The sequence below is a fragment of the Gekko japonicus genome, unplaced genomic scaffold (genome assembly GCF_001447785.1).
Source record: "Gekko japonicus isolate JY-2015 unplaced genomic scaffold, Gekko_japonicus_V1.1 scaffold939, whole genome shotgun sequence".
NCBI classification, from domain to species: Eukaryota; Metazoa; Chordata; class Lepidosauria; order Squamata; family Gekkonidae; genus Gekko; species Gekko japonicus.
In genome coordinates this window covers 537,107-562,704 of record NW_015174301.1, presented here as the reverse complement: position 1 = coordinate 562,704, position 25,598 = coordinate 537,107, and the positions used below count along the sequence as shown (strand labels likewise).

At 51.9% G+C, this 25,598-nt stretch overlaps 2 protein-coding genes across 2 annotated transcripts in view; one reads left to right on the top strand and one right to left on the bottom strand.

Moving 5' to 3' along the window:
• The window catches only part of STRN4 (striatin 4), a 46,721-nt gene extending 25,788 nt beyond the window's left edge, over positions 1 to 20,933 (bottom strand). The window contains exons 1-7 of the mRNA XM_015424110.1: positions 20,865 to 20,933; positions 6,175 to 6,278; positions 4,741 to 4,814; positions 3,793 to 3,871; positions 3,428 to 3,628; positions 3,156 to 3,312; positions 923 to 989 (exon numbers count right to left, since the gene is read on the bottom strand). Coding sequence (XP_015279596.1) covers positions 923 to 989; positions 3,156 to 3,312; positions 3,428 to 3,628; positions 3,793 to 3,871; positions 4,741 to 4,814; positions 6,175 to 6,278; positions 20,865 to 20,933 — 751 coding nt within the window. The remainder of the gene's footprint in view (positions 1 to 922; positions 990 to 3,155; positions 3,313 to 3,427; positions 3,629 to 3,792; positions 3,872 to 4,740; positions 4,815 to 6,174; positions 6,279 to 20,864) is intronic.
• FKRP (fukutin related protein) overlaps positions 18,959 to 25,598 on the top strand; it is an 11,316-nt gene continuing 4,676 nt past the window's right edge. The window contains exons 1-2 of the mRNA XM_015424113.1: positions 18,959 to 19,064; positions 21,033 to 21,126. The gene's annotated coding sequence lies outside the window, so the exon portion shown is untranslated. The remainder of the gene's footprint in view (positions 19,065 to 21,032; positions 21,127 to 25,598) is intronic.

Below are 25,598 nucleotides of genomic sequence, written 5' to 3'. Positions count from 1 at the left end.
TTATGTTGGAATATGCAAGGTCTATCGTGCAAAGAAAAGAAGATGACAAAAACATCCTACAGGGGGCAACTAGCTAGCATAGTGAGATTAGGGATTTCCTGCTATTTTCCAATAGTCTCCTTCCTGTCTCCTGATTGGCTCAGTTTGGCTTTTCCTGCTCCTGCTGAGAGCTGACTCCTAGCTAGTTAGACCAGGGGTATTAGACATGTGGCCCAAGGGCCAGATCAGGCCCTCAGAGGGCTGAAATCTGGCATGCAAGGCCCTGGCTGTTTCCTGCTTCCTTTTCCAGTTCTGCTGCTGCTGCCACGTTGCAGCTTGCTTTACCAGACTCTCTCGATCGCACAGGAGAGATAGAGAGGCAAGCCTCTCCTGTATGATTGAGTCTAGTAAAACAAATTGGCTGAGGCTCCTCCTCCCAAGGGGAGGGAGGGAACTGGCTGGGCTACCTCAATCCTACAGGAGACAAAAGGAAACCCTTCCTTCCACTGGCTGAGGTGCCTCCTTGAAGGGAGGGAGGGAATGAGGGAGAGCTTGCTTTGCTGGGCTGCCTCAATCACACAGGAGAAATACCAAGCACCTTTAAGACCAACAAAGTTTTTTTCAAGGTATGAGCTTTTGTGTGCCTTGCAACACTGTGTGTGTATTTTGTTGGGCTCCTTATGCCAGGGCTCTCCTGGGTGCAACTGGGTTCCCTTTCCCTTTTCACTGTGTTCATGCCCTCATGATCCAGTGCGAAAGCAATGTGAAAGTTAACTGCGTTTGTCTGTGTCCTTTATGAAGTTTATATGTCCGCTACCTGGCATTACATTTTATGACACACATGGCCTGGCTCAACAAGGTCTCATTTATGTCAGATCTGGCCCTCATAACAAATGAGTTTGACACCCCTGCATTAGACTAACCCACTGAACTCCCCTCTTGCCAGCGTTCGGACTAGAAGCAGCAATCTCGCTGTTTCTCCTGGCCTTATGCACAAACCTGGCCTTCCGCTGTTTTTAACTGAAAGAGTTTCACGTGTTTAGCTGTGTTATGGTCTGCTTCTCGTCTGAGGTCTGTCTTACAGGTATTTCAAGGTAGTTTTTAAATGGTTTGTTTTTATATTGATCAGTTATGACAAATTTCATGGTACTGGTTTTACTCGTAAGCTGTCTGAAGCAAGACTTCCGGAGGTGACGTAAGAATTTCCAAAGTTAAGACAGAAGTCTAAAACCTGTTAGTGAGAATGACCAAATACAGATGCCTTAACAAATTAAAGGCTCTTTCACTTTAAGAACCCTGATTACTGGTAAAGAAACAAGCAGACTTCAAGCTGCTTGCATTCAGATGCCATTAATGGACTGTTTCGTTTAGTTTTATTATTACAGTCCTAAGACCAAAATACAGAGTAAGCAGTAACGGACTGTGATTTAGGACTTCCTCCCCCTGTGTGGAGCTAGGAAGCTGAACAAATAAAAACAGGGGAGAAAACGCCACTGAACAGACTAAGTAACCAAGCAGGTTGAAGAAAAAAACAAAAACAAATTTAACACTGTCAATTCCAAAAAAACCCTAAAATTATAATCCAAAAGCTTTAACCAAATATTAAAAACTGTTCATCACAAAACAGTAATCTTTGGCTACCTATCTGTACCTTCCCCTAGTTGCAGTGATGGCGAACCTTTTAGAGACCGAGTGCCCAAACTGCAACCCAAAACCCGCTTATTTATCGCAAAGTGCCAACACGGCAATTTATTTAGCCAGTATCGACTCCCTTGCAATTTCCACCCATTATATCCAACTCTTTCAGCCTTTTCTCATAAGACTTGGATTCCAACCCTCTCACCATCCTGGTTGCCCTCTTCTGGACACGCTCGAGCTTGTCAACACCCTTCCTCAAATGTGGTGCCCCAAACTGGACACGGGACTCCAGGTGAGGCCTGACCATAGCAGAATAGAGTGGAACTACCACCTCCCTTGATCTGGACACAATGGGCGATTTCTCACTAGAGAGAGTAAAATTGCACTTGTGTACAAGGGGATGCCACACAGTTACAAGTATCATTCCTAATGACTCGGTACATTTACAAATTGCGTAAAATACAAGTGAACAAAACAAAATCAAATGTGTATCGGCCGCGAGGCCTTCCTCGGTGATTTAAATTTTTGCCATAGACTGAAGAAGTGAGCAGTGACTCAGGAAAGCTCCTCCCCTGCCACAAGTTTGGAAAGGCTTTAAGGTGCTGTTGTACTCTTGTTCTTTTCTACTACACCATATACTGTTTTTGTTAAAATTACAAATCTGACCAAAGCACCAAACATCCAGACGGAGAAAATTTTTCACAAGGATTAAGTATCTCCCTTTGTTGTTAAACAGGACCATCAAAGATAACTATCTGGATTGGCTCACATTAGGGGCCCAAACATCTCCATAACCCAGGATCAAGCGTTACCCAATGTTGGTTGTGCGTGCGTGTGTGTGTGTAGCCACGTAAAGGTCTCCCTTGCTCGAAAGCCAGTCGAATCCGACTCTAGGGTTGCGGTGCTCATCTCCGTTTCAAAGCCGAAGAGCCAGCGCTGTCCGAAGACATTTCTGTGGTCATGTGGCCGGCATGACTAAACACCGGGGCGCACGGAACGCTGTTACCTTCCCACCGAAGTGGTACCTATTTATCTACTTGCAATTTCTTGCTTTCGAACTGCTAGGTTGGCAGGAGCTTGAACTAGAGACGGGAGCTCACTCCGTCATGCGGCACACTCGGGTCTCGAACTGCTGAACTACTGACCTTCCACAGCCTGCAGTTCAGCGTCTTAACCACTTGAGCCACCGCAGCCACGTACAGGAAACCAAATCCGGATAGCTATCTTTGATCACACGTAACTAAAGATTGTTGTTTTGTGACGAATGGCTATAAGCCGGAAACCAGAAATTTACGAGTTGGCCAACTAACCTAGGTTTGTGCTGGTCACCATGAGCAAATTCCGGTTCGCTGGCGATGGTGAATGGAGGCAGACTCTAGACCCACTGTTTTAACCACTAGACCACAGATTCTTTCCAGGAAACTGAACATCTCTCAGTGGCCTGGACCTCTGCCTATGAACTCCCCTGGGCCATGTAACCCCTCCCACCCTGCAACGCCATGCAAGGGAGGGGGGGCACAGAAGGGAGAGGGGAGCACCTTGACTCTCTGCTTCTTATGCTGCCGCTGCGTCTCGAGGGGGGCGCTTTCCAAATCCTCCTCTTCGTCGCTGTCGTCTTCATCGCAGCCTTGCAAGAAGGGGATCTTCTCCATCACCGTGTTGCCGAGCCGGTCCTTGGCCTCCTTCCCCGCGTTCCTGCCGGCGGGGAAATGAAGATCAGCAGGTGCAAGTGGAGGAATCAAACCCGGTTCTCCCAGATTAGAGTCCGCACACTTAACCACTACACCTCCTGCTGCCCGACACCGCTCACCTTTTGATCTGCTCCTCTATCTGCTTGACGAGGAGGGACTCGCCCCCGTTGAGCCCAGCAGGACCGGAGGCGGGGCCCGTCCCCAAGCCGCTGGGTTCGGCGGCACCATTCAGCTCCATGGAGCAGCGGCCCAGCAGGGAGCGCACTCGCTTGGAGCGCATGTCCAGGATCGTGTCCGTGTAGCCCACTTCCTCCAGGTACCTGCAAAGGGGGGGGGGACAGGACACACAAGACCTTCAGTTTAACGTAAGGACTGGCAACCAGCAGACCGGGGGGCCAGACCCATCCCCGGGGCCACCGGCCCATTGTCCGCGGCCTGCAACGTTCTTCCCCGTGTCGCTCACCCACCAGATTTCTGTACTCACTGGCGGAGGAGCTGGCGTCCTTCCTTCCACATGAACTGGTTGCTTTCCAAGGAAAGTGGCTCTCCTGGCCCGTTGGAGACTAGGGGGCAAAAAGAAAGAAATAACTTCCTCGCGGCCGTGTGAGTGGCTGAGGGGGAGCTTGTGAACGTCAGGCAGGCCTTCCCGTGGTTCTGCAAAGCAGTGGAGGGCCTAGAAAAGCTTCAGGAGGAGCTTCCAGTGGCTCCTTAATAGGAAACTATCTGACACTGATCCAGCTAGGCCAGCAGCACTGTCGGCTTTGTCAGAGTTCCAAACCCCCCCCCCCTTCCTATCCCTTCAGTGGTTCGCTGCTCTTCACAGCCAAACAGAGCCCAATGCTTAGGCACACAGGCCCAACCCGGGGACGTCCCCTGCTGCACAAGGACGCTGTTTGCCATCCCAGATACTAGCCACGGTGACTAAAGGGAACCTACACGTTCAGAGGCGGCCAAGCCTCTGAAACCCAGCGACAGGAGGCGACGTTAGGGGAAGGCCTCGGCCTCTTATGCCCTCTTGCTGACTGTCCGGAGGAACTGGTTGGCCACAGTGTGAGGCAGGATGCTGGACTAGATGGACCACCGGTCTGATCCAGCAGGGCTCTTCTTATGTTCTCATGAAGGCCTCGGCCTCTCTGCCCCGTTGTTGGCCCTCCAGAGGAACTGGTTGGCCACCATGTAAGATGGGATGCTGGACTAGAGGGACCACTAGTCTGATCCAGCAGGGCTCTTCTGATGTTCTCATGAAGGCCTCATCCTCTCTGCCTTGTTGTGGGCCCTCCAGAGGAACTGATTGGCCACCGTACGAGGCAGGATGCTGGACCACAGGGACCACTAGTCTGACCCAGCAGGGCTCTTACATTCTCAACCACCAGTTCCTTGGGGGATTCCCCACCCCCACCGACTGGAGGCTGCCATGTCACGAGTCCAATACCTGGTTCCAACACGTCCGGCTTCTTCTCCCCTTGGTTCGGTTCGGTCCCAAATTTCAGCTTGTGGTATTTCGACCTGCAGTGAGCGAAGAAACCTTACAGACTGTTGCTGGAAACAAAGGTGGCGGCTGCAGCCGTCAACCTTTGGTGTTTTTACAGGGGGGGGGGACTTCAAGGGACACGACTGTGTCCAGATGGCCCTCGGGAATGAGAGGGGAGTCTAGAGGCACCCCTCCGCCACGCTCCCAACTCCACCCCCTTTCAGAAGGCAGATCTTGGCCCCCCGTCCTAACGACCCAGGGACAGCCATGAAGACCTCAAACCTCCACATACGTCTGCTTATGAAGATACAGTCAAAGACGCACCTGATCCCAACACCCTGGCACCCCGCACCCAGAGGCAGGGAAGAAAGGTTAAAGCGCTTGGGGCTCTTTAGCTGGGAGAAATGACGACTGAGGGGTGACATGATCGAGGTTTAGAAGATTGTGCATGGGATGGAACAGGTAGAGGAAGAAGTACTTGTCTCCCTTTCCCACAATACAAGAACTCGTGGGCACGCAATGAAATTGCTGAGCGGCCAGGTTAGAAGGGATAAAACGAAGTACTCCTTCACCCACTTGAACACTTGGACTTCACTGCCACAGGAGGTGGCGGCGGCTACAAGCATGGGCGGCTTCAAGAGGGAACTGGATCAACATATGGAGCAGAGGTCCCTCAGTGGCTATTAGCCACAAGGTATAGGTAGGAACTCTCAGTCTGGGGCAAGGGATGCCCTGTATTCTTGGGGCTTGTGGGGGGGGGGAACAGTGGGAGGGCTTCTAGTATCCTGGCCCCACTGGTGGACCTCCTGATGGCCCCTGGGTTTTGGCCGCCCGTGTGACCCAGAATGTTGGACTGGAGGGACCACTGGCCTGATCCAACACTGGCCTCTCTTATGTTCTTATGTCTGGGGCAGTGATGATCTGTATTCCTGGTGCTTGTGGGGCTTGTGGACCTCCCGATGGCCCCTGGGATTTTTGGCCACTTTGTGACACAGAGCGGTGGACTGTATGTGCCATTGGCCTGGTCCAACATGGCTTCTGTTCTTATATCTGGGGCAGTGATGATCTGTATTCCTGGTGCTTGTGGGGCTTGTGGACCTCCCGATGGCCCCTGGTATTTTTGGCCACTTTGTGACACAGAGCGTTGGACTGGATGGGCCATTGGCCTGGTCCAACATTGGCTTCTCTTATGTTCTTATGTCTGGGGCAGTGATTCTCTGTCTCCTTGGTGCTTGTGGGGGCAACAGTGGAGGGCTTCTGGAGTTCTGACCTTGCTGGTGGACCTCCTGATGGCCCCTGGGTTTTGGCCACTGTGTGACACAGAGTGTTGGACTGGATGGGCCAATGGCCTGATCCAACACTGGCCTCTCTTATGTTCTTATGAACGCCACTCACCTCTCCTGCTTCAAAGCATATTCCAGCATCTTTATCCGCCGTACAAGGTCCGTCTTGAGGTTTTCTTGGCCCTTCCTCTCCCCCTGGAGAAACGCCACCTGAGCCTGGAGAGGACGAGACCCAAAAGGTTAGGGACACGGGGGTTACGAGGATACACACAAGCGCGGCTCCCGGCCACACATGGCAAGCCGGAATGTGGCGGAAAACAAGAGCCAGCTTTGGGGAACCTGTTTCCGTTACGTCCACGTCAAACGCTTTCAGCCACTTGTTACTGAATAAAAACGGACTCTCCCCTACCTGAGAGCGCCCACTACTCATCTGGTTTCAAAGCTATGACGTCACCCACGGGACACAGGTGGGTCGTCGCGTTGGTCTGAAGCAACAGAACAAACGTTTGAGTCCAGGGGGATCTTTAAGACCAACGAAGTTTTATTCTGGGTATAAGCTTTTGTGAGAGCCAGTTTGGTGTCGTGGTTGAGTGCGCGGACTCTAATCTGGGAGAACCGGCTTTGATTCCCCACTCCTCCACTTGCACCTGGCTGGATGACCTTTTATATTTTATTTTTTATGTTTTTTGTTGGATTAGTAAGCATGTTACACTTCATTGCAGCTTGCAGCACTCTATTCTATTGAAGATAAGAATACAGACGACAAACCTGAAGAAGGATTCGTAAACGGACTTATACTAGAAATCTGAGACTATACTGTAATGTTTCACATGTACTGCCAAGCCTAAGATCGCATTTAAGATGTTATAGTTGAAATCTTGCTGACTATTGAATTCTAAAAGCATTGTATATAAATATCTGCTTATGTTGTGTATTCATACACGGTGATTTATTGTTTTGTTAGTTAGCTGGATGACCTTGGGCAAGCCGTAGCTCTGTCAGAGCTGTTCTCTCAAGCAGTTTTCTCAGAGCTCTCTCAGCCCCGCCTGCCTCACAGGGTGCCTGTTGTGGGGAGGGGGAAGGGAAAGGAGTTTGTCAGCCGCTCTGAGACTCCGAGTGAAGGGCGGGGTATAAATCCAATCTCTTCTTCTTCAGGACTGTGGACTGCCACAGAGCAAAAGGATGTGGAAAGGAAGTTTGGCTGGGAGAACAGCCTTTCATAGCCCCTACGAACAAAGACTGCGTGCTGCAAAGAGGCACAGAGATGGGTGGGGAGTTGTGTACAGTTTGGTGTAGTGGTTAGGTGTGCGGACTCTAATCTGGGAGAACCGGGTTTGATTCCCCACTCTTCCACTTGCACCTGGCTGGATTACCTTGGGCAAGCCGTAGTTCTGATAAGAGCTGTCCTTGAAAAAAAGAGCAGCTTCTGTCAAGAGCTCTCTCAGCTCCACCTACCTCTCAGGGTGTCTGTTGTGGGGAGGGGAAGGGAAAGGAGTTTGTCAGCCGCTCTGAGACTCCAAGTGAAGGGCGGGGTATAAATCCAATCTCTTCTTCTCCTTCTACCAATTGCAGAAAGAGAGGGGGCAGGCACTTAAGGACGACTGGTAGGCAGTGATCCGAAACGGAAAAATATCTCAAAAAACCCACCAGGCAGGTTCCCTGGCAGCAGCTCTCTTACTGAACCAGTTAAGCCACATCCACGCCGTCACTAGAGCAGCCAAGCAGATACGGCTGGGAATCGGGTCTTTCGTAACAGAGCCCAGGTTCAAGGACAGTCTCAGGGAGGCCTGGCCGCAGCCGCCAAATTCCCCTAAAGTACGGTGCTAAAACACCAGAGCAGAAAGCGTGCCTGAGCTGTGTAAGCGGAGCTGTCCTCGTCCTGAGGGGGAGAAAGTGGTACGACTGCTACGGAACCTAGCTCTGTCTGGAAGAGCTAGTAAGAGGGCGGCATTTCACGGAAGCAGCGGCTCAGCGGTAGAGCCTCTACTTGGCACGCAGAAGGTCCCAGGGTCAATCCCCGGCATCTCCGGTAAAGACCAGGCAGGAGGGGATGGGAAAGACCTCCGCCTGAGACCCTGGAGAGCGGCTGCCAGTCTGAGTAGGCGATACTGACCTTGACGGACCAAGGGTCTGATTCAGGATGAGGGAGCTTCGTGCGTATGCGCTTCCTTGCGACTCACCACCCGAGCACCCTCATCACAAAGCCACAAGCGATGCAGCAGGCAAAACTTGGCATCATCGCACACAGCTCAAGTCAAGAGGCTTCATAAGTTAATATTTACCAAAGTACTTTTACAAAAAAAAACCCAGATTGTACACTAAGAATTATATCCAAACATGTGGAAGGCCTTCCCAGGGGTTTGTCGCCAGTTACACAGATGCAGAGATCCATAAGAACATCAGCAGAGCCCTGCTGGATCAGACCAGTGAGGGCCCATCTAGTCCAGCATCCTGCCTCACAGAGTGGCCAACCGGTTCCTCTGGAGGGCCAACAACAGGGCACAGAGGCCAAGGCCTTCCCCTGATAAGGACACCAGAAGAGCCCTGCTGGGTCAGACCAGTGAGGGGAGGGCCCATCTAGTCCAGCCTCCCGTCTCACACAGTGGCCAACCAGTTCCTCTGGAGGGCCAACAGCAGGGCAGAGAGGCCAAGGCCTTCCCCTGGTAAGGACATCAGAAGAGCCCTGCTGGATCAGACCAGTGAGGGCCTTTCTAGTCCAGCATCCCGTCTCAAACAGTGGCCAACCAGTTCCTCTGGAGGGCCAACAACAGGGCAGAGAGGCCGAGGCCTTCCCCTGGTAAGGACATCAGAAGAGCCCTGCTGGATCAGACCAGTGAGGGCCTTTCTAGTCCAGCATCCCGTCTCAAACAGTGGCCAACCAGTTCCTCTGGAGGGCCAACAACAGGGCAGAGAGGCCGAGGCCTTCCCCTGATAAGGACATCAGAAGAGCCCTGCTGGATCAGACCAGTGAGGGTCCATCTAGTCCAGCATCCCGTCTCACACAGTGGCCAACCAGTTCCTCTGGAGGGCCAACAACAGGGCAGAGAGGCCGAGGCCTTCCCCTGATAAGGACATCAGAAGAGCCCTGCTGGATCAGACCAGGGAGGGTCCATCCAGTCCAGCATCCAGTCTCACACAGTGGCCGACCAGTTCCTCTGGAGGATCAACAGCAGGGCAGAGAGGCCGAGGCCTTCCCCTGAGGCTGCCTCCTGCCTCGATTCACAGGTTTGGTGCCTCTGAACATGGAGGTTCCCTTCAGTCACCATGGCTACTAGACCCGATGGACCTCTCCTCCATGAATCTGCCAAATCCCCGTTTAAAGAGGTCTTATCTCTGTGGCCATCGCTACACCCTTTTCCAGCAGAGTCCACATTTGAATCACTCGTTGCGTAAAGAAGAATTTCCTTTTGTCCGTCCTAAGCTGTGGAGTCTTGTGAGCAAAAATTCTACTTTGTGAGCTACTGGCATTCAAGTTGTGAGCGAGCAATTTGGCTGCTGCATAAATTAGTGTGCTCTAGAGCCTTCCTTCCTGAGCTAAGACAAAAAAATGTGTGAGCTGGAGGCTAAAAGACTGTGAGCCAGCTCACACTAACTCATCTTAGAGGGAACCCTGCCACCGACAGCCATGCCTGGTCTGCCTGAAGCCAACTCCTCCAATATCCCTATTGGTGAGCCTTAACCCCCCCCCATTAATTTATTTATCTATTATATTTATACCCCGCAAGCTTAATGTCTTGATCCTCATCTCTGCACGGACAAACGATACAAAAATAGGCGTATCTATTTTTCCCCCCAGGGTACTGGAGGCAGCTTGACAATGAGATTATTTTTTTAAAATTTCCCATGCCGATGCTGCTTTTTTTGCCTTTGGCTGTTTCTTGCGGCTGTGCTTCACACATCCCACTTTCTCTCCTCGGGTAAGCAGGTTTTCGCATCGTTTCAAAAATCTGCTCGACTGCGGGCGATGGAGGGGCAAGAGAAATTGGTCTAAAATACAGGAAGTTTTTTAAAAAGCCCACTTCCTACGCCTTTCGGAGCTGTTTCCTACTTCCAGGCTTCCTGACCTGGACGCGGTTCATGCTGCCCCGGGTCGAGGGGCCCCATGGGTAGGAAACTGATACGCAGCGTTTACGGCAGGATGAAGGAGTCCTTCACCATCTTAACACGTTTTGGTTATTTTTCAGACATTGTCTGTGTCGGGACCTGTGGCCCGGAGTCTCCCCAAGGAAACACAGGATGGCAACAGCCACCCGGATTGATAGAGAAATCAAAGGTATACTGCCTCTGTATATGGAAGTTCTAGTTTCAGCTAAACTTTGCTAGCAAGTCAGACCTCTCCTTTCTCAGACTCCTTTAATCCGTTTTAAAGCCATTTTACCTGTACCTGTCCGTGGCCCACAAGACATCCCATAGACAAGTTCTCCTAAACGTTATAAAATAGTAAAAAGCCCAATAGCACCTAGAGGAAGAGGAGGAGGAGGAGATTGGATTTATACCCCTCCCTTCACTACCTAAAGGAGCCTCAGAGCGGCTTACAAACTCCTTTCCCTTCCCCCTCCCCACAACAGATACCCTGTGAGGCAGGTGGGGCTGAGAGAGCTCGGACAGAAACTGCTCTTTTTCAAGAACAGCTCTTATCAGAACTATGGCTTGCCCAAGATCATCCAGACTCTGCGAGTGGAAGAGTGGGGAATCGAACCCGGTTCTCCCAGATTAGAGTCCACGCACTTAACCACGACACCAAACTGGCTCTACACCAGTGTTCACTCTAAGCTGAGTTAGTGTGAGCTAGCTCACAGTTTTTTAGCCTCCAGCTCACACTTTTTTGTGTTAGCTCAGGAAGCATGGCTCCAGAAAAAACTAAGTTATCCAGCAGCCAAATCGCTCGCTCACAACTTTAATGCCAGTAGCTCACCAAGTAGAATTTTTGCTCACAAGACTCCACAGCTTAGAGGGAGCATTGCTCTACAAAACTGGCATCTGGCATAGGACTAACAAACTTTATTGTAGCACAAGCTTTCGAGAAACACAGCTCTCTTCGTCCATGCATCTGACAAAGAGAGCTGTGTTTCTCGAAAGCTTATGCTACGATAAAGTTTGTTAGTCTTAAAAGGTGCTACTGGGCTTTTTACTATTTTGCTAACCTGGCTAACTCCTCTGGATCGAAAAGTTATGCTCGGCCTAAAGTACAACCACCCACCCATTCTATCAGGTGGCCTCCTAAGTCAGAGACAGAAACTCCATTCCCGGTCCGCCCTCCCACTCGGCTTCGGTTGCAGACACAGGGCAGTTTTTAAGACAGCCGAACATGGCTCGAGAGAGAGGGGCCCGGTTCCCCATGGCGTGTTTGCTCATCGCTTCTGTCCCACCGTCACCCTGGCCAAGTCGGATTTCGAAACCACACGGGAACTGACTTGTCAGAAGTGAAAGTGGGATGAATACACAAATACCTCTGAGCAGAAATCCCTCTTTCGGCCCAGCTCTCTCAACGGAGAGCATCGGTTTCCTACCCGCGTTCTTCAGTCTTCACCATCTTTTCCCCCCTAAACACACGATGTCACACCGTCCTGGTCCTCTCGGCCCTCGGCTCCTGGGAGGGAACAATTACTTCTCCAACACCTGCCCCTGTTTGCTCCTGGACAGGTGGTGGCAAAATCCACCCACTCACACACATCCCTTCCATCTCCACGGAAGGTGGCAACGCCATTTTCCCTGCACGCCTCCAAGTGCCGCCTACGGGCTGTCAGTTATGCAAAGCCAGGTTTGGGGAAGGGGGGGATAATTGTACAGAAGTACTTTGATATCTCCCAGGCCCCTGCACAGGCGGAACCTCCTCCTCTCTTGCTTCCTCCCAGAGAAAAGAATCTTCCATCTTCTACGTTCATTATTGGAGGTGCTCAGGGGTCATTTCCTGCGGGAGCACACAGGAGCGAAGCTCCGGCAGTAAGGAGCCCAGGGAGTGGGCACATGCAACAAGCCCCGCCCCCTGCTCCCAGCAGCCCTCAGTCGGGCCACGAGGAGCAAGAAGCAGCCAGGTAAGTTGCAGAACCCTCCCCGGCCCGCCTTCAGGTACAAGCTCTCCCTCCTCTGTGAGGGCAGATCTGCGCGTTCCCCCTCCCAATAGCTAGCAATCCAAAACAGTCCAGTGGCACCTTTAAGGCCAAGTTTTATTCAGGTACAAGCTCTCCTTCCTCTGCAAGGACAGATCTGCACGTTCCTCCCCCCCTCCCAATAGCTAGCAATCCGAAACAGTCCAGTGGAGCCTGAGCAGTGGGTGTTGCAGGAGAAAAAGTATGCCTCCCCTTCGCTTCCCCAGCTGCCCTGCCAGGAACTGCACAATATTTGTGAAAGAGCCGCATGTGGCTCCCGAGCCACAGTTTGCCCCCCCCCCCCGCCCTAGTTTGGTGTTTTTTCGGGGCCGCAGTTTGCCCCCCCCCCCGCTCTAGTTGGATGGAAGAAGAAGAGAAGAAGAGATTGGATTTATACCCTGCGCCCTTCACTACCCGAAGGTGTCTCAGAGCGGCTTACAAACTCCTTTCCCTCCCCCTCCCCACAACAGACACCCTGTGAGGTAGGCGGGGTGAGAGAGCTCTGACAGAAACGGCTCTTTTTCAAGGACAGCTCTTATCAGAGCTATGGCTTGCCCAAGATCGTCCAGCCAGGTGCAAGTGGAGGAGTGGGGAATCGAACCCGGCTCTCCCAGATTAGAGTCCGCGCACTAAACCACTACACCAAACTGGCTTTGGGGGCATGTCATCCGTTCCCCCCTTCACGGCTAAATACCTGGCAAATAGACAGTTACTGGCCTGAAGCAATTAATGCCTTTGATAGACTTACTTGGAAGTAAGTTTGCACTGAAATTTCTTATTCTCCAGAGCCAGCATTCTCACCTGGGTAGACCAAGCTAGCCTGATCTCATCAGATCTCAGAAGCTAAGAGGGGTAGCTCTGGTTAGTATTTGGATGGGAGACCACCAAGGAGGGCCAGAGTCGTGACGCAGAGGCCGGCAAGGGCAAACCACCTCTGAATGCTTCTTGTCTCGAAAATTCTAGGTCAGTGGTGGCGAACCTATGGCACGGGGGCCAGAGGTGGCACTCAGAGCCCTCTCTGTGGGCACGCGTGCCATCGCCCCAGCCAGGCCCAGACCATCATTAAAGTGTCGAATTCTCTGCCAAATAATTTTAAGTCAATGAAAGCATTTGGGATTGCTTTCCTTACTTTGTTTGGATCATCTTAAGTTAATGTAGGAGTTGTTTTTTTCTAAAGTAAAACCTCAGTGTTCAGGTTAAATGGCCGTGTTGGCACTTTGCGATAAATAAGTGGGTTTGGGGTCGCAGTTTGGGCACTCGGTCTCTAAAAGGTTCGCCATCACTGTACTAGGTCATCATTCAAAATCGCTTCGGATAGAATGGGGACCAGCTCTCCCCACCAACAAGACCCACTCTGAATGTATAAATATGCCCCCTACATAATGACACATGTGCATGCTCAGAAAAACAACTGATCTCTAACCCCAGTTGTCCGGAGGTCAGGAAGTTATTGATACCCTAAAGACAGTACAGAACACATGGACGGCGGTCCAGGAGGGGGTATCTTCTTATGATTTCTTGAAAGACAGCAAGATTTGGCAATATGCTCTCCATCTTTAGCCAAAGCCGTTAAGGTGAGTGGCCACAACGTTGCCCTGCATAGAGCTATTCCTGTTGGCCTGGGGAGAGGAAGGGTACGAATTGAAGAGGTTAATGATCCCCCTTCGTTTAAGGTGGGAGGTTCATAGCCTACAGTGGATTTTATGTACACACGTCTCAAAAGAAGGCCTGTCAAATCTTAGGATGACTACAGTAAACAGACTTTGGAGAACATAAGAAGAGCCCTGCTGGACCAGATCAGTGGTCCCTCCAGTCCAGCACACCCTAGGGCTGTCATTCCACTGTTGGCCCTGTCATTCCAGCTCCTGAACACTCCTGGCACACCCTAGGGCTGTCATTCCACTGTTGGCCCTGTCATTCCAGCTCCTGAACACTCCTGGCACACCCTAGGGCTGTCATTCCACTGTTGGCCCTGTCATTCCAGCTCCTGAACACTCCTGGCACACCCTAGGGCTGTCATTCCACTGTTGGCCCTGTCATTCCAGCTCCTGAACACTCCTGGCACACCCTAGGGCTGTCATTCCACTGTTGGCCCTGTCATTCCAGCTCCTGAACACTCCTGGCACACCCTAGGGCTGTCATTCCACTGTTGGCCCTGTCATTCCAGCTCCTGAACACTCCTGGCACACCCTAGGGCTGTCATTCCACTGTTGGCCCTGTCATTCCAGCTCCTGAACACTCCTGGCACACCCTAGGGCTGTCATTCCACTGTTGGCCCTGTCATTCCAGCTCCTGAACACTCCTGGCACACCCTAGGGCTGTCATTCCACTGTTGGCCCTGTCATTCCAGCTCCTGAACACTCCTGGCACACCCTAGGGCTGTCATTCCACTGTTGGCCCTGTCATTCCAGCTCCTGAACACTCCTGGCACACCCTAGGGCTGTCATTCCACTGTTGGCCCTGTCATTCCAGCTCCTGAACACTCCTGGCACACCCTAGGGCTGTCATTCCACTGTTGGCCCTGTCATTCCAGCTCCTGAACACTCCTGGCACACCCTAGGGCTGTCATTCCACTGTTGGCCCTGTCATTCCAGCTCCTGAACACTCCTGGCACACCCTAGGGCTGTCATTCCACTGTTGGCCCTGTCATTCCAGCTCCTGAACACTCCTGGCACACCCTAGGGCTGTCATTCCACTGTTGGCCCTGTCATTCCAGCTCCTGAACACTCCTGGCACACCCTAGGGCTGTCATTCCACTGTTGGCCCTGTCATTCCAGCTCCTGAACACTCCTGGCACACCCTAGGGCTGTCATTCCACTGTTGGCCCTGTCATTCCAGCTCCTGAACACTCCTGGCACACCCTAGGGCTGTCATTCCACTGTTGGCCCTGTCATTCCAGCTCCTGAACACTCCTGGCACACCCTAGGGCTGTCATTCCACTGTTGGCCCTGTCATTCCAGCTCCTGAACACTCCTGGCACACCCTAGGGCTGTCATTCCACTGTTGGCCCTGTCATTCCAGCTCCTGAACACTCCTGGCACACCCTAGGGCTGTCATTCCACTGTTGGCCCTGTCATTCCAGCTCCTGAACACTCCTGGCACACCCTAGGGCTGTCATTCCACTGTTGGCCCTGTCATTCCAGCTCCTGAACACTCCTGGCACACCCTAGGGCTGTCATTCCACTGTTGGCCCTGTCATTCCAGCTCCTGAACACTCCTGGCACACCCTAGGGCTGTCATTCCACTGTTGGCCCTGTCATTCCAGCTCCTGAACACTCCTGGCACACCCTAGGGCTGTCATTCCACTGTTGGCCCTGTCATTCCAGCTCCTGAACACTCCTGGCACACCCTAGGGCTGTCATTCCACTGTTGGCCCTGTCATTCCAGCTCCTGAACACTCCTGGCACACCCTAGGGCTGTCATTCCACTGTTGGCCCTGTCATTCCAGCTCCTGAACACTCCTGGCACACCCTAGGGCTGTCATTCCACTGTTGGCCCTGTCATTCCAGCTCCTGAACACTCCTGGCACACCCTAGGGCTGTCATTCCACTGTTGGCCCTGTCATTCCAGCTCCTGAACACTCCTGGCACACCCTAGGGCTGTCATTCCACTGTTGGCCCTGTCATTCCAGCTCCTGAACACTCCTGGCACACCCTAGGGCTGTCATTCCACTGTTGGCCCTGTCATTCCAGCTCCTGAACACTCCTGGCACACCCTAGGGCTGTCATTCCACTGTTGGCCCTGTCATTCCAGCTCCTGAACACTCCTGGCACACCCTAGGGCTGTCATTCCACTGTTGGCCCTGTCATTCCAGCTCCTGAACACTCCTGGCACACCCTAGGGCTGTCATTCCACTGTTGGCCCTGTCATTCCAGCTCCTGAACACTCCTGGCACACCCTAGGGCTGTCATTCCACTGTTGGCCCTGTCATTCCAGCTCCTGAACACTCCTGGCACACCCTAGGGCTGTCATTCCACTGTTGGCCCTGTCATTCCAGCTCCTGAACACTCCTGGCACACCCTAGGGCTGTCATTCCACTGTTGGCCCTGTCATTCCAGCTCCTGAACACTCCTGGCACACCCTAGGGCTGTCATTCCACTGTTGGCCCTGTCATTCCAGCTCCTGAACACTCCTGGCACACCCTAGGGCTGTCATTCCACTGTTGGCCCTGTCATTCCAGCTCCTGAACACTCCTGGCACACCCTAGGGCTGTCATTCCACTGTTGGCCCTGTCATTCCAGCTCCTGAACACTCCTGGCACACCCTAGGGCTGTCATTCCACTGTTGGCCCTGTCATTCCAGCTCCTGAACACTCCTGGCACACCCTAGGGCTGTCATTCCACTGTTGGCCCTGTCATTCCAGCTCCTGAACACTCCTGGCACACCCTAGGGCTGTCATTCCACTGTTGGCCCTGTCATTCCAGCTCCTGAACACTCCTGGCACACCCTAGGGCTGTCATTCCACTGTTGGCCCTGTCATTCCAGCTCCTGAACACTCCTGGCACACCCTAGGGCTGTCATTCCACTGTTGGCCCTGTCATTCCAGCTCCTGAACACTCCTGGCACACCCTAGGGCTGTCATTCCACTGTTGGCCCTGTCATTCCAGCTCCTGAACACTCCTGGCACACCCTAGGGCTGTCATTCCACTGTTGGCCCTGTCATTCCAGCTCCTGAACACTCCTGGCACACCCTAGGGCTGTCATTCCACTGTTGGCCCTGTCATTCCAGCTCCTGAACACTCCTGGCACACCCTAGGGCTGTCATTCCACTGTTGGCCCTGTCATTCCAGCTCCTGAACACTCCTGGCACACCCTAGGGCTGTCATTCCACTGTTGGCCCTGTCATTCCAGCTCCTGAACACTCCTGGCACACCCTAGGGCTGTCATTCCACTGTTGGCCCTGTCATTCCAGCTCCTGAACACTCCTGGCACACCCTAGGGCTGTCATTCCACTGTTGGCCCTGTCATTCCAGCTCCTGAACACTCCTGGCACACCCTAGGGCTGTCATTCCACTGTTGGCCCTGTCATTCCAGCTCCTGAACACTCCTGGCACACCCTAGGGCTGTCATTCCACTGTTGGCCCTGTCATTCCAGCTCCTGAACACTCCTGGCACACCCTAGGGCTGTCATTCCACTGTTGGCCCTGTCATTCCAGCTCCTGAACACTCCTGGCACACCCTAGGGCTGTCATTCCACTGTTGGCCCTGTCATTCCAGCTCCTGAACACTCCTGGCACACCCTAGGGCTGTCATTCCACTGTTGGCCCTGTCATTCCAGCTCCTGAACACTCCTGGCACACCCTAGGGCTGTCATTCCACTGTTGGCCCTGTCATTCCAGCTCCTGAACACTCCTGGCACACCCTAGGGCTGTCATTCCACTGTTGGCCCTGTCATTCCAGCTCCTGAACACTCCTGGCACACCCTAGGGCTGTCATTCCATTCCGTGGCCCTGTCATTCCAGCTCCTGAACACTCCTGGCACACCCTAGGGCTGTCATTCCACTGTTGGCCCACTCATCCCAGCTCCTGTACACTCCTGGCACACCCTAGGGCTGTCATTCCAATCCGTGGCCCTGTCATTCCAGCTCCTGAACACTCCTGGCACACCCTAGGGCTGTCATTCCACTGTTGGCCCTGTCATTCCAGTCTCCTGAACACTCCTGGCACACCCTAGGGCTGTCATTCCAATCCGTGGCCCTGTCATTCCAGTTCCTGGACACTCCTGCTCCACCCTGGGCCTTTATTCCACTCCGTGGCCTCTCATCCCTGTCCCAGAACACTCCTGGCACACCCTTCGGCTGTCATTCCACTTCGTGGCCTCTCCTTCCATCCCCGGAGTAGTGTATTTGGGCCCAGAGACCCTAATGGAAAATCCATTCCGCATTTTTATTGCAACTCTACTTGTACTCTAATGTTTTCTAATGGAGCCCATGCAAGTCAATTGGCATTCCAGGCTCCCATTATTTCCAATGGGTCTTCCAGCGTCTCCCATTGTTTCCAATGGGCAATCCTCTCCTTCCTTTTAGTACATCCCCTATTGGGGTTCCCCTCCCCTCAAGCTCCCTTGTTGTGTCTCCCCCCCTTTCCTTTGTATCTTCACAACAACCCTGTGAGGTAGGGGTGGCTGAGAAGGATGCTGGTGGCACAAGGGTGCCCCAGCGACCTTTAGAGCTGAGGGGAGATCTGAACCTGCTCCCAGCTTTTAACCATCAGGTCGCTGTTGGCTCTCAAAGGCTGTATTCACACCCAGCTATTTATTTTATTTATTTATTTATTTATTTGGATTTCTATCCCGCCCTCCCCATAGGCTCAGGGCGGCTCACAGAGGCATAACGCCAGATAAAACAATAAAACAGTTGGATATCGCTATGGAGGGTTGCCACCTCCAGGTTAAGAAATTCCTGGAGGTTTTTTTTGGGGGGGTGGAGCCTGGGGGTAGAGGTGTTTGGGGAGGGGAGGGACCTCGGGCAGGGTATAGTGCCATAAAAGTAGCCATTTTCTCCATGGAAAACTGAGTTTGCTCACCAATTAATCTGGCAGAGATCAGTTCCCCATATGTCCCCCAAAGAGCACTGAGGTCAGGGTCGCAAAATCGCCTGACTCTCCCTGGTCCGAAAGACGCCAGATTGGCCGCTACCAGAGCCAGGGCCTTCTCAGTGGCGGCTCCACACTGGTGGAACCAGCTCCCGGAAGACATCAGGGCCCTGCAGGACCTTTTACAGTTCCGCAGGGCCTGTAAGACATCACTCTTCCACCAGGCCTTCGATTAGGAGCCGCCACTGAGGAATGAGCTATTAAAAACTGAACTGCTACGGCCCTTATGCTATTGACACTAAGAACAACTATGGATCCTGGTTTAGCTACTTTTGGACCACCATACTGTAATCGCCATCTGCACTTAATTTCACTTTGCGTGAGTATTGTTTTTACATGAATTTTATAATATTGCACTTATGCATTTGTGTTTTATTGTATTTTAACTTGTTGTACACCGCCTTGAGCCTGCCTGTGCAGGAAAGGCTGGTTATAAATCGAGAATAAATGTAAAAAAGTTGACAGGGATCAGCTCCCCTGGAGAAAATGGCTGCACTGAAGGGTGGACTCCATGGCATTGCACCACGCTGAGGCCCCTTCCCCTCCCCAAACCCCACCCTCTCCTGGATCCAACAAAACTGAAACCTTTTTTCTTTTCTTGTGACAATAGCACCTCCTAAAGGAAGAAATTCATCTTGTTCTTGCATTGGAGAGTTCAGTTTGTAACCTAGGACTTGCTTGCCCTCAGTTCACAGTGCACAAAAATTAGATCAATCTAATACCATACATATTTTTTAGAAATGATTTGGAAAACATTTCAACACCTTGTCTTAAAATATTCATCATCATGTTAAAATAAAACGTTCCATAATCATTTTTTTTTCTTTTCTTTTTTCAATTTTTTGGGAAAAAACAAAAAAGGCTTCAAGAAAAAAGCGGAAAACCCGGTTCCCCCTCCAAATTTTTCCGTTTTTTTTTTCCGGGCCTTCACATCTCTAGTCGTCACTGACTGCATTTCCAGATGTCTTCTTGCCCCATGACACTGGCTGTATGGAATGGCCTCCAGGTGGCAAGCCAGGGCAGCCTGTAATGTAGTAAGAGACTTCCTCAGAAGACAGACACAGACTAGTGCAGTGGTCCACCAGTGGGCACTTTTAGAAAAATGTCTGTCACAGGAGGCGGAGCCAATCACAAAATGTCAGGGAGTGAGGTCACGCGTCCCTCTGACTGTAGCTCTTCAAGCGTTTCAGGCAGGAACTCTGTTCATCAGGATGCTTTTTTATTTATTTGTTTATTTAATTTATATTCCACTCTCAGAGCGGCTTGCGCGGAGACATTTAATAACAAAGAAAGCCAGGATTCATGGAGACATTCAAACATACCCATTCACATTTTGTTCTCTGCTGTTTACTTTGCAACTTGACTAATCCTGAAGATGTTGCTACGGATAGATGTACCTGCCACTGCTACACCATAGCCATCTGCACCGATATACCCCTAGCATAGCTGTATTATGGCCAGGGAATAAACGCGTTTCAGCCCCTAAGGGCCTTCCTCAGTGGTCACTATTATCTATATATTTTAGACACCCATTCAAAGACCTGTTACAGAGTTTTAGTACACATATAATTAAACCGGATGTTGTTTCCTTGTATACTTATAATTGGACTCCTGGTATTAGTGATGGGCCATAGGTATAGCCATATCACCTCCACAACTTATTCTGGTAACAGCGATTTTGTAGGTCTGAATGTGTGTTTATCAAGGTGAAAATTTTTGGTTCATAGTCATATCCTGGGTTGAGTTTTATCCCCCCCCCCTTTTTTTTCCAGTTTATGGCCAGGGAAGTCATCACAGACTGTCGGCTCCTGCCTCTTGGATTTAAACGCTAATATTACGTGTACCTCTAGCATCTACCCGTGCACACAGTGGTCTCCATAGTCTTGACATATACAAACATACTTCTGAAAGGATAGCTACCATGTTTTAATTTCAACAGAAAATGAATGGAACAAAAAAAGAAACATTTATTGTTTTTTTAAAAAGATTATTGTATACAGGCAAATATGCCTATGGAGCTTGCTAAGAAACTCTCATCTTGCAGTGTCTGTCAGAGCTCCAGTGGCCAATCAGAAGCTCTGCTGGCACCACCCGGTCACACCCACACCCTGGCAGATACCAGGAAGGGCACCTTGGCGCCCATGGGGACCACGTTGGGGACCCCTGGACTAGTGTCTCGTTCGGCCATGGTGACGGCCAAGAGAATCGTTTTGCTGCAGAACCGAAGAGACAGGGCTGGCGATGGTCCTTGTGCCTTGCTTTATTGTGTATTCCATTTGCTTTTCAGCTGGCTGAACATGGCCTCTGTTGACACCCGCAGAATGTTCAGACCTGCCTCTCCACAACAGGCATGGCTGTGAGCGAAAGTGAAGGCCAGTGAGGTGAGTGTTACCGGGGGTGGGGCTGGAGCTAGTTCTGGTATTATTGGTGAACTCCTTCAGAACTCCTGTCCCTTCACATCCCAGAATTGTAAGAACATAAGAAGAGCCCTGCTTGGTCAGACCAATAGTCCATCTAGTCCAGCCTCCTGTCTCACTCAGTGGCCAGCCAGTTCCTCTGGAGGGCCAACAGCAGGGCAGAGAGGCCGAGGCCTTCCCCTGGTAAGAACATCAGAAGAGCCCTGCTGGATCAGACCAGTGAGGGTCCATCTAGTCCAGCACCCTGTCTCACACAGTGGACAACCAGTTCCTCTGGCCAACAGCAGGGCAGAGGCCGAGGCCTTCCCCTGGTAAGAACATCAGAAGAGCCCTGCTGGATCAGACCAGTGAGGGTCCCTCTAGTCCAGCATCATGTCTCACACAGGGGCCAGCCAGTTCCTCTGGAGGGCCAGCAACAGGGCAGAGAGGCCGAGGCCTTCCCCTCTGATAAGAACCTAAGAAGAGCCCTGCTGGATCAGACCAGTGAGGGTCCCTCTAGTCCATCCTCCTGTCTCACACAGTGGACAACCAGTTCCTCTGGAGGGCCAACAGCAGGGCAGAGAGGCCGAGGCCTTCCCCTGATGTTGCCTCCTGCCTTTGGGATCCAGAGGATTAGTGCCCCTGAATGTAGAAGTTCTCCTCAGCCGCCGTGGCTAATAGCCACAGATAGACCTATCCTCCATGAATCTACCTAATCCCCTTTTAAGGCTGTTTATTCCTGTGGCCATCACTGCATCCTCTAGCATCGAATTCCACATTCGAATCACTCTCTGTGTTAAGTAGTATTTCCTTTCGTCCGTCCTGAACCTACTGCCTGTCATCTTCATTGCATGCCCTTGAGTTCTAGCATTTTGGGAGAGGGAGAAAAATTTCCGTCAACTCTCTCCACCCCACGCATAGTTTGATAAACCTCGATCGTGTCCCCCGTCCCCCTTAGTCATCTCTTTTCTAAACCAAAAAGTCCCAGACGCTTTAGCGTTTCCTCATAGGGAAGGTGCTCCATCCCCTTAATCATTTTGGTTGCCCTCCTCTAGGGGGCGGTAACAACACACTGAGGACTAATTCCCACAGATTCATCCTGCTAATGGGGATCATAGATGGGAACTAAAGACCATGCAGCCCAGCTCCCTGCACCAGGCAGGATGGCCTGAAGAATTCCTGACAACGGGTCATTTCGTAGAAAAAGAGGTGCAGGAGCGCATTAGCATAACTCATTAGCATAACTTATTTGCATATGCCACACCCCCTGACATCACCGGAAGTGTGTCAGAAGGCAACACCCACCGCTCAGGCTCCACTGGACTGTTTTAGATTGCTAGCTATTGGGGGGGGGGGGAACGTGCAGATCTGTCCTGGCAGAGGAGGGAGAGCTTGTACCTGAATAAAACTTGGTCTTAAAGGTGCCACTGGACTGTTTTGGACCGGGGGGGGGGGCTCTGCAACTTACCTGGCTGCTTCTTGCTCTGACTGAGGGCTGCTGGGAGCAGGGGGTGGGGCTTGTTGCATGTGCCCGCCCCCTGGGCTCTTTACTGCCGGAGCTCCGCTCCTGTGCGCTCCTGCAGGAAATGACCCCTGCCTGACAAAGAACTCTCCAACCGCCATTTCAACACCTCCATGTAGGGAGAGCCCACAACATCCCTGGGCAATCGATTCCACCACTAAACTACCCTTATTGTCAATGCTTTCCCCATCACAAAAAATCTTCCTTTGTCTCAGAAGTAAGCACGGCATCCGCTCGGCCTGCAGAAGGCCCCAGGTTCAATCCCCAGGTATTTCCAGTTTAAATCAGGTACTGAGTGATGTGAAAGACCTCCACCACTTGGGGCCCTGCTGCTAGTTAATCGTATGCAGGATTACCTGGATCGATCAGTGGCCTGGCCCAGTAGAAAGCCACTTCAGGAGACCTACCTGAGATCTTTGAACCTGGAATCCCACTTAGTAACGGGGGAGTTGCTTTCTAAGCCAGCCGATGCATCAAGCGGACTTCACGGGCAGCCCCTGCATAACATATGGTAGTAATCTATCATACTAATGATTGCTGTCCCTCCTTCTAGTGTTGTGTATGTGTTTAATTGAACTATTTTATAATTATATCATTTTCACTGTATTTTTAATCGCTAAACGGTTTGTGTTTTGTTTTGTTTTTAATGTTTTTATGCTGGACTGGGTGGACTACTGGTCTGATCCAGTAGGGCCCTTCTTATTAGGTTTAGGACAGACAAATGGAAATGCCACTTTACACAGAGAGTGATAAAGGTGTGGAACTGGCTGCCAGAGGATGCAGTGATGGCCTCAGGAATAAACAGCTTTAAAAGGGGATTAGGTAGATTCATGGAGGATATCAGTGGCTACTAGCCATGGTGATGACTGAGGGGAACCTCCACATTCAGAGGCACGAACCCCCTGAATCCCAGAGCATCAGGTGTGAGAGAGGATGCCGGACTAGATGGACCACTAGTCTGATCCAGCAGGGCTCTTCTTAGGTCCTTATGAACGCCTCAGCCTCTCTGCCCTGAAGAGGAACTGGCTGTGTGAGACAGGAGGCTGGACTCGATGGACCCTTACAGGTCTGACCCAGCAGGGCTCTTCTTATGTTCTTATCAATGGCTACTAGCCATGGTGACTGAGGGAAACCCCCACATTCAAAGACAGTAACCCAGAGGCAGCCTCAGGGGAAGGCCTCGGCCTCTCTGCCCTGCTGTTGGCTCTCTGGAGGAACTGGCTGGCCACTGGGTGAGACAGGAGGCTGGACTAGATGGGCCCTCACTGGTCTGATCCAACAGGGCTCTTCTGTAGTTCTTATCGGGACGGCTTCAGCCTCTCTGCCCTGCTGTTGGCTCTCTGGAGGAACTGGCTGGCCACTGGGTGAGACAGGAGGCTGGACTAGATGGGCCCTCACTGGTCTGATCCAACAGGGCTCTTCTGTAGTTCTTATCGGGACGGCTTCAGCCTCTCTGCCCTGCTGTTGGCTCTCTGGAGGAACTGGCTGGCCACTGGGTGAGACAGGAGGCTGGACTAGATGGGCCCTCACTGGTCTGATCCAACAGGGCTCTTCTGTAGTTCTTATCGGGACGGCTTCAGCCTCTCTGCCCTGCTGTTGGCTCTCTGGAGGAACTGGCTGGCCACTGTGTGAGACAGGATGCCGGACTAGATGGACTACTGGTCTGACCCAGCAGGGCTCTTCTTATGTACACTGCCTCGTGGACCCTTGGTGGAAAGGCAGCATGAAACATTTTAAATAAATATATTAAATAAATGATCTAGCTCAAATGTTATCAGGAGATGGATGCAAAGATTACTCAACCCAGGTGTGCTGCGGGCACCAAATGGTTACCCAGTCCGACGCTACCACAGGATGTCCATTTATTTTGTTTGGTTTGTTTATACCCCACCTTCCTCCCTGGTGGGGACCCAGAGCAGCTTCCGTTGTTCGCCTCTCCTCCATCTTATCCTCACAACAGCCCTGTGAGGTAGGTGAAGCCGAGAGAGCGTGGCTGGTCCAAAGTCACCCATCAAGCTTCCACGGCACAATTGGGGATTCGAACCCGGGCCTCCCAGGTACTAGTCTGACGGTCTTAAGGGCTACGCCACACAGGGTTTCTTGTCGGTGAGCCTAGATCCACCAGGGGCGGGCAAATTCCGCTCACGACATTGTCGTCCCCCCCCTTACAATGTTTTACTTTTCATACTTAGAAACGAAGGGCACCGATTCACACATCTTGCAGAAAGCAGCCCTGGATCAGGGCCTCCTCACTGCGCCCTCTCGGCGCGTCTCCCTGCACAGCCCCTCCTTCTGTGCGGCCGGTTCCCGGGCTTGGCGTGACCGAATGTCGGGAACTGGCTTTTATGGAGACGGAGAGATCCGGGGGATGAACTTGGTTATTGCGAAAAAGCTGGGAACAAAGGGAGCTGTGTTAATTCCGCCAGCTCCCCCCCATGCAAGGGAGGCTTTATTCCTTCGAGGGGAGGACGGACGGAGGCGGGGAAGTGGGGGAGGGCTGCAGAGAGACAATTGTTCCTTTTTTGAAAAAATGAAGCCTCGGAAACGAGAGGCTTGATCTAAACAAGATTAAAGTACAGCGGCTCTCCCCCGCCGGTCTGCCACACGGGGGAAGACGGGTGGTCATTTTAACCCATTTTTTAAAAAGATGTCGAGGGGTCGCCTTCATTGGCGCTTTCCCTTTCGTTCTCTTCGGCCTCCTCCCTACTGCAGGTTGAAGCCTAGGGACATCGTGGGCAGCAGGGAGGGAAAGAAGCCGGGGGCCGATTTCTCTCCTCTGCTCCACCCTTCTCAGAGAGACACCTGGGCTAGGAAATTGATAACCTACCAGTGTGATTTCTGTTCTTTCACACACATTGGGGGGAACCCAATCAACAGTCTACATCAGGAAAGACAAACGCTATCTTCTTCAGCAAAGGATCTTCTTGCAGCATAG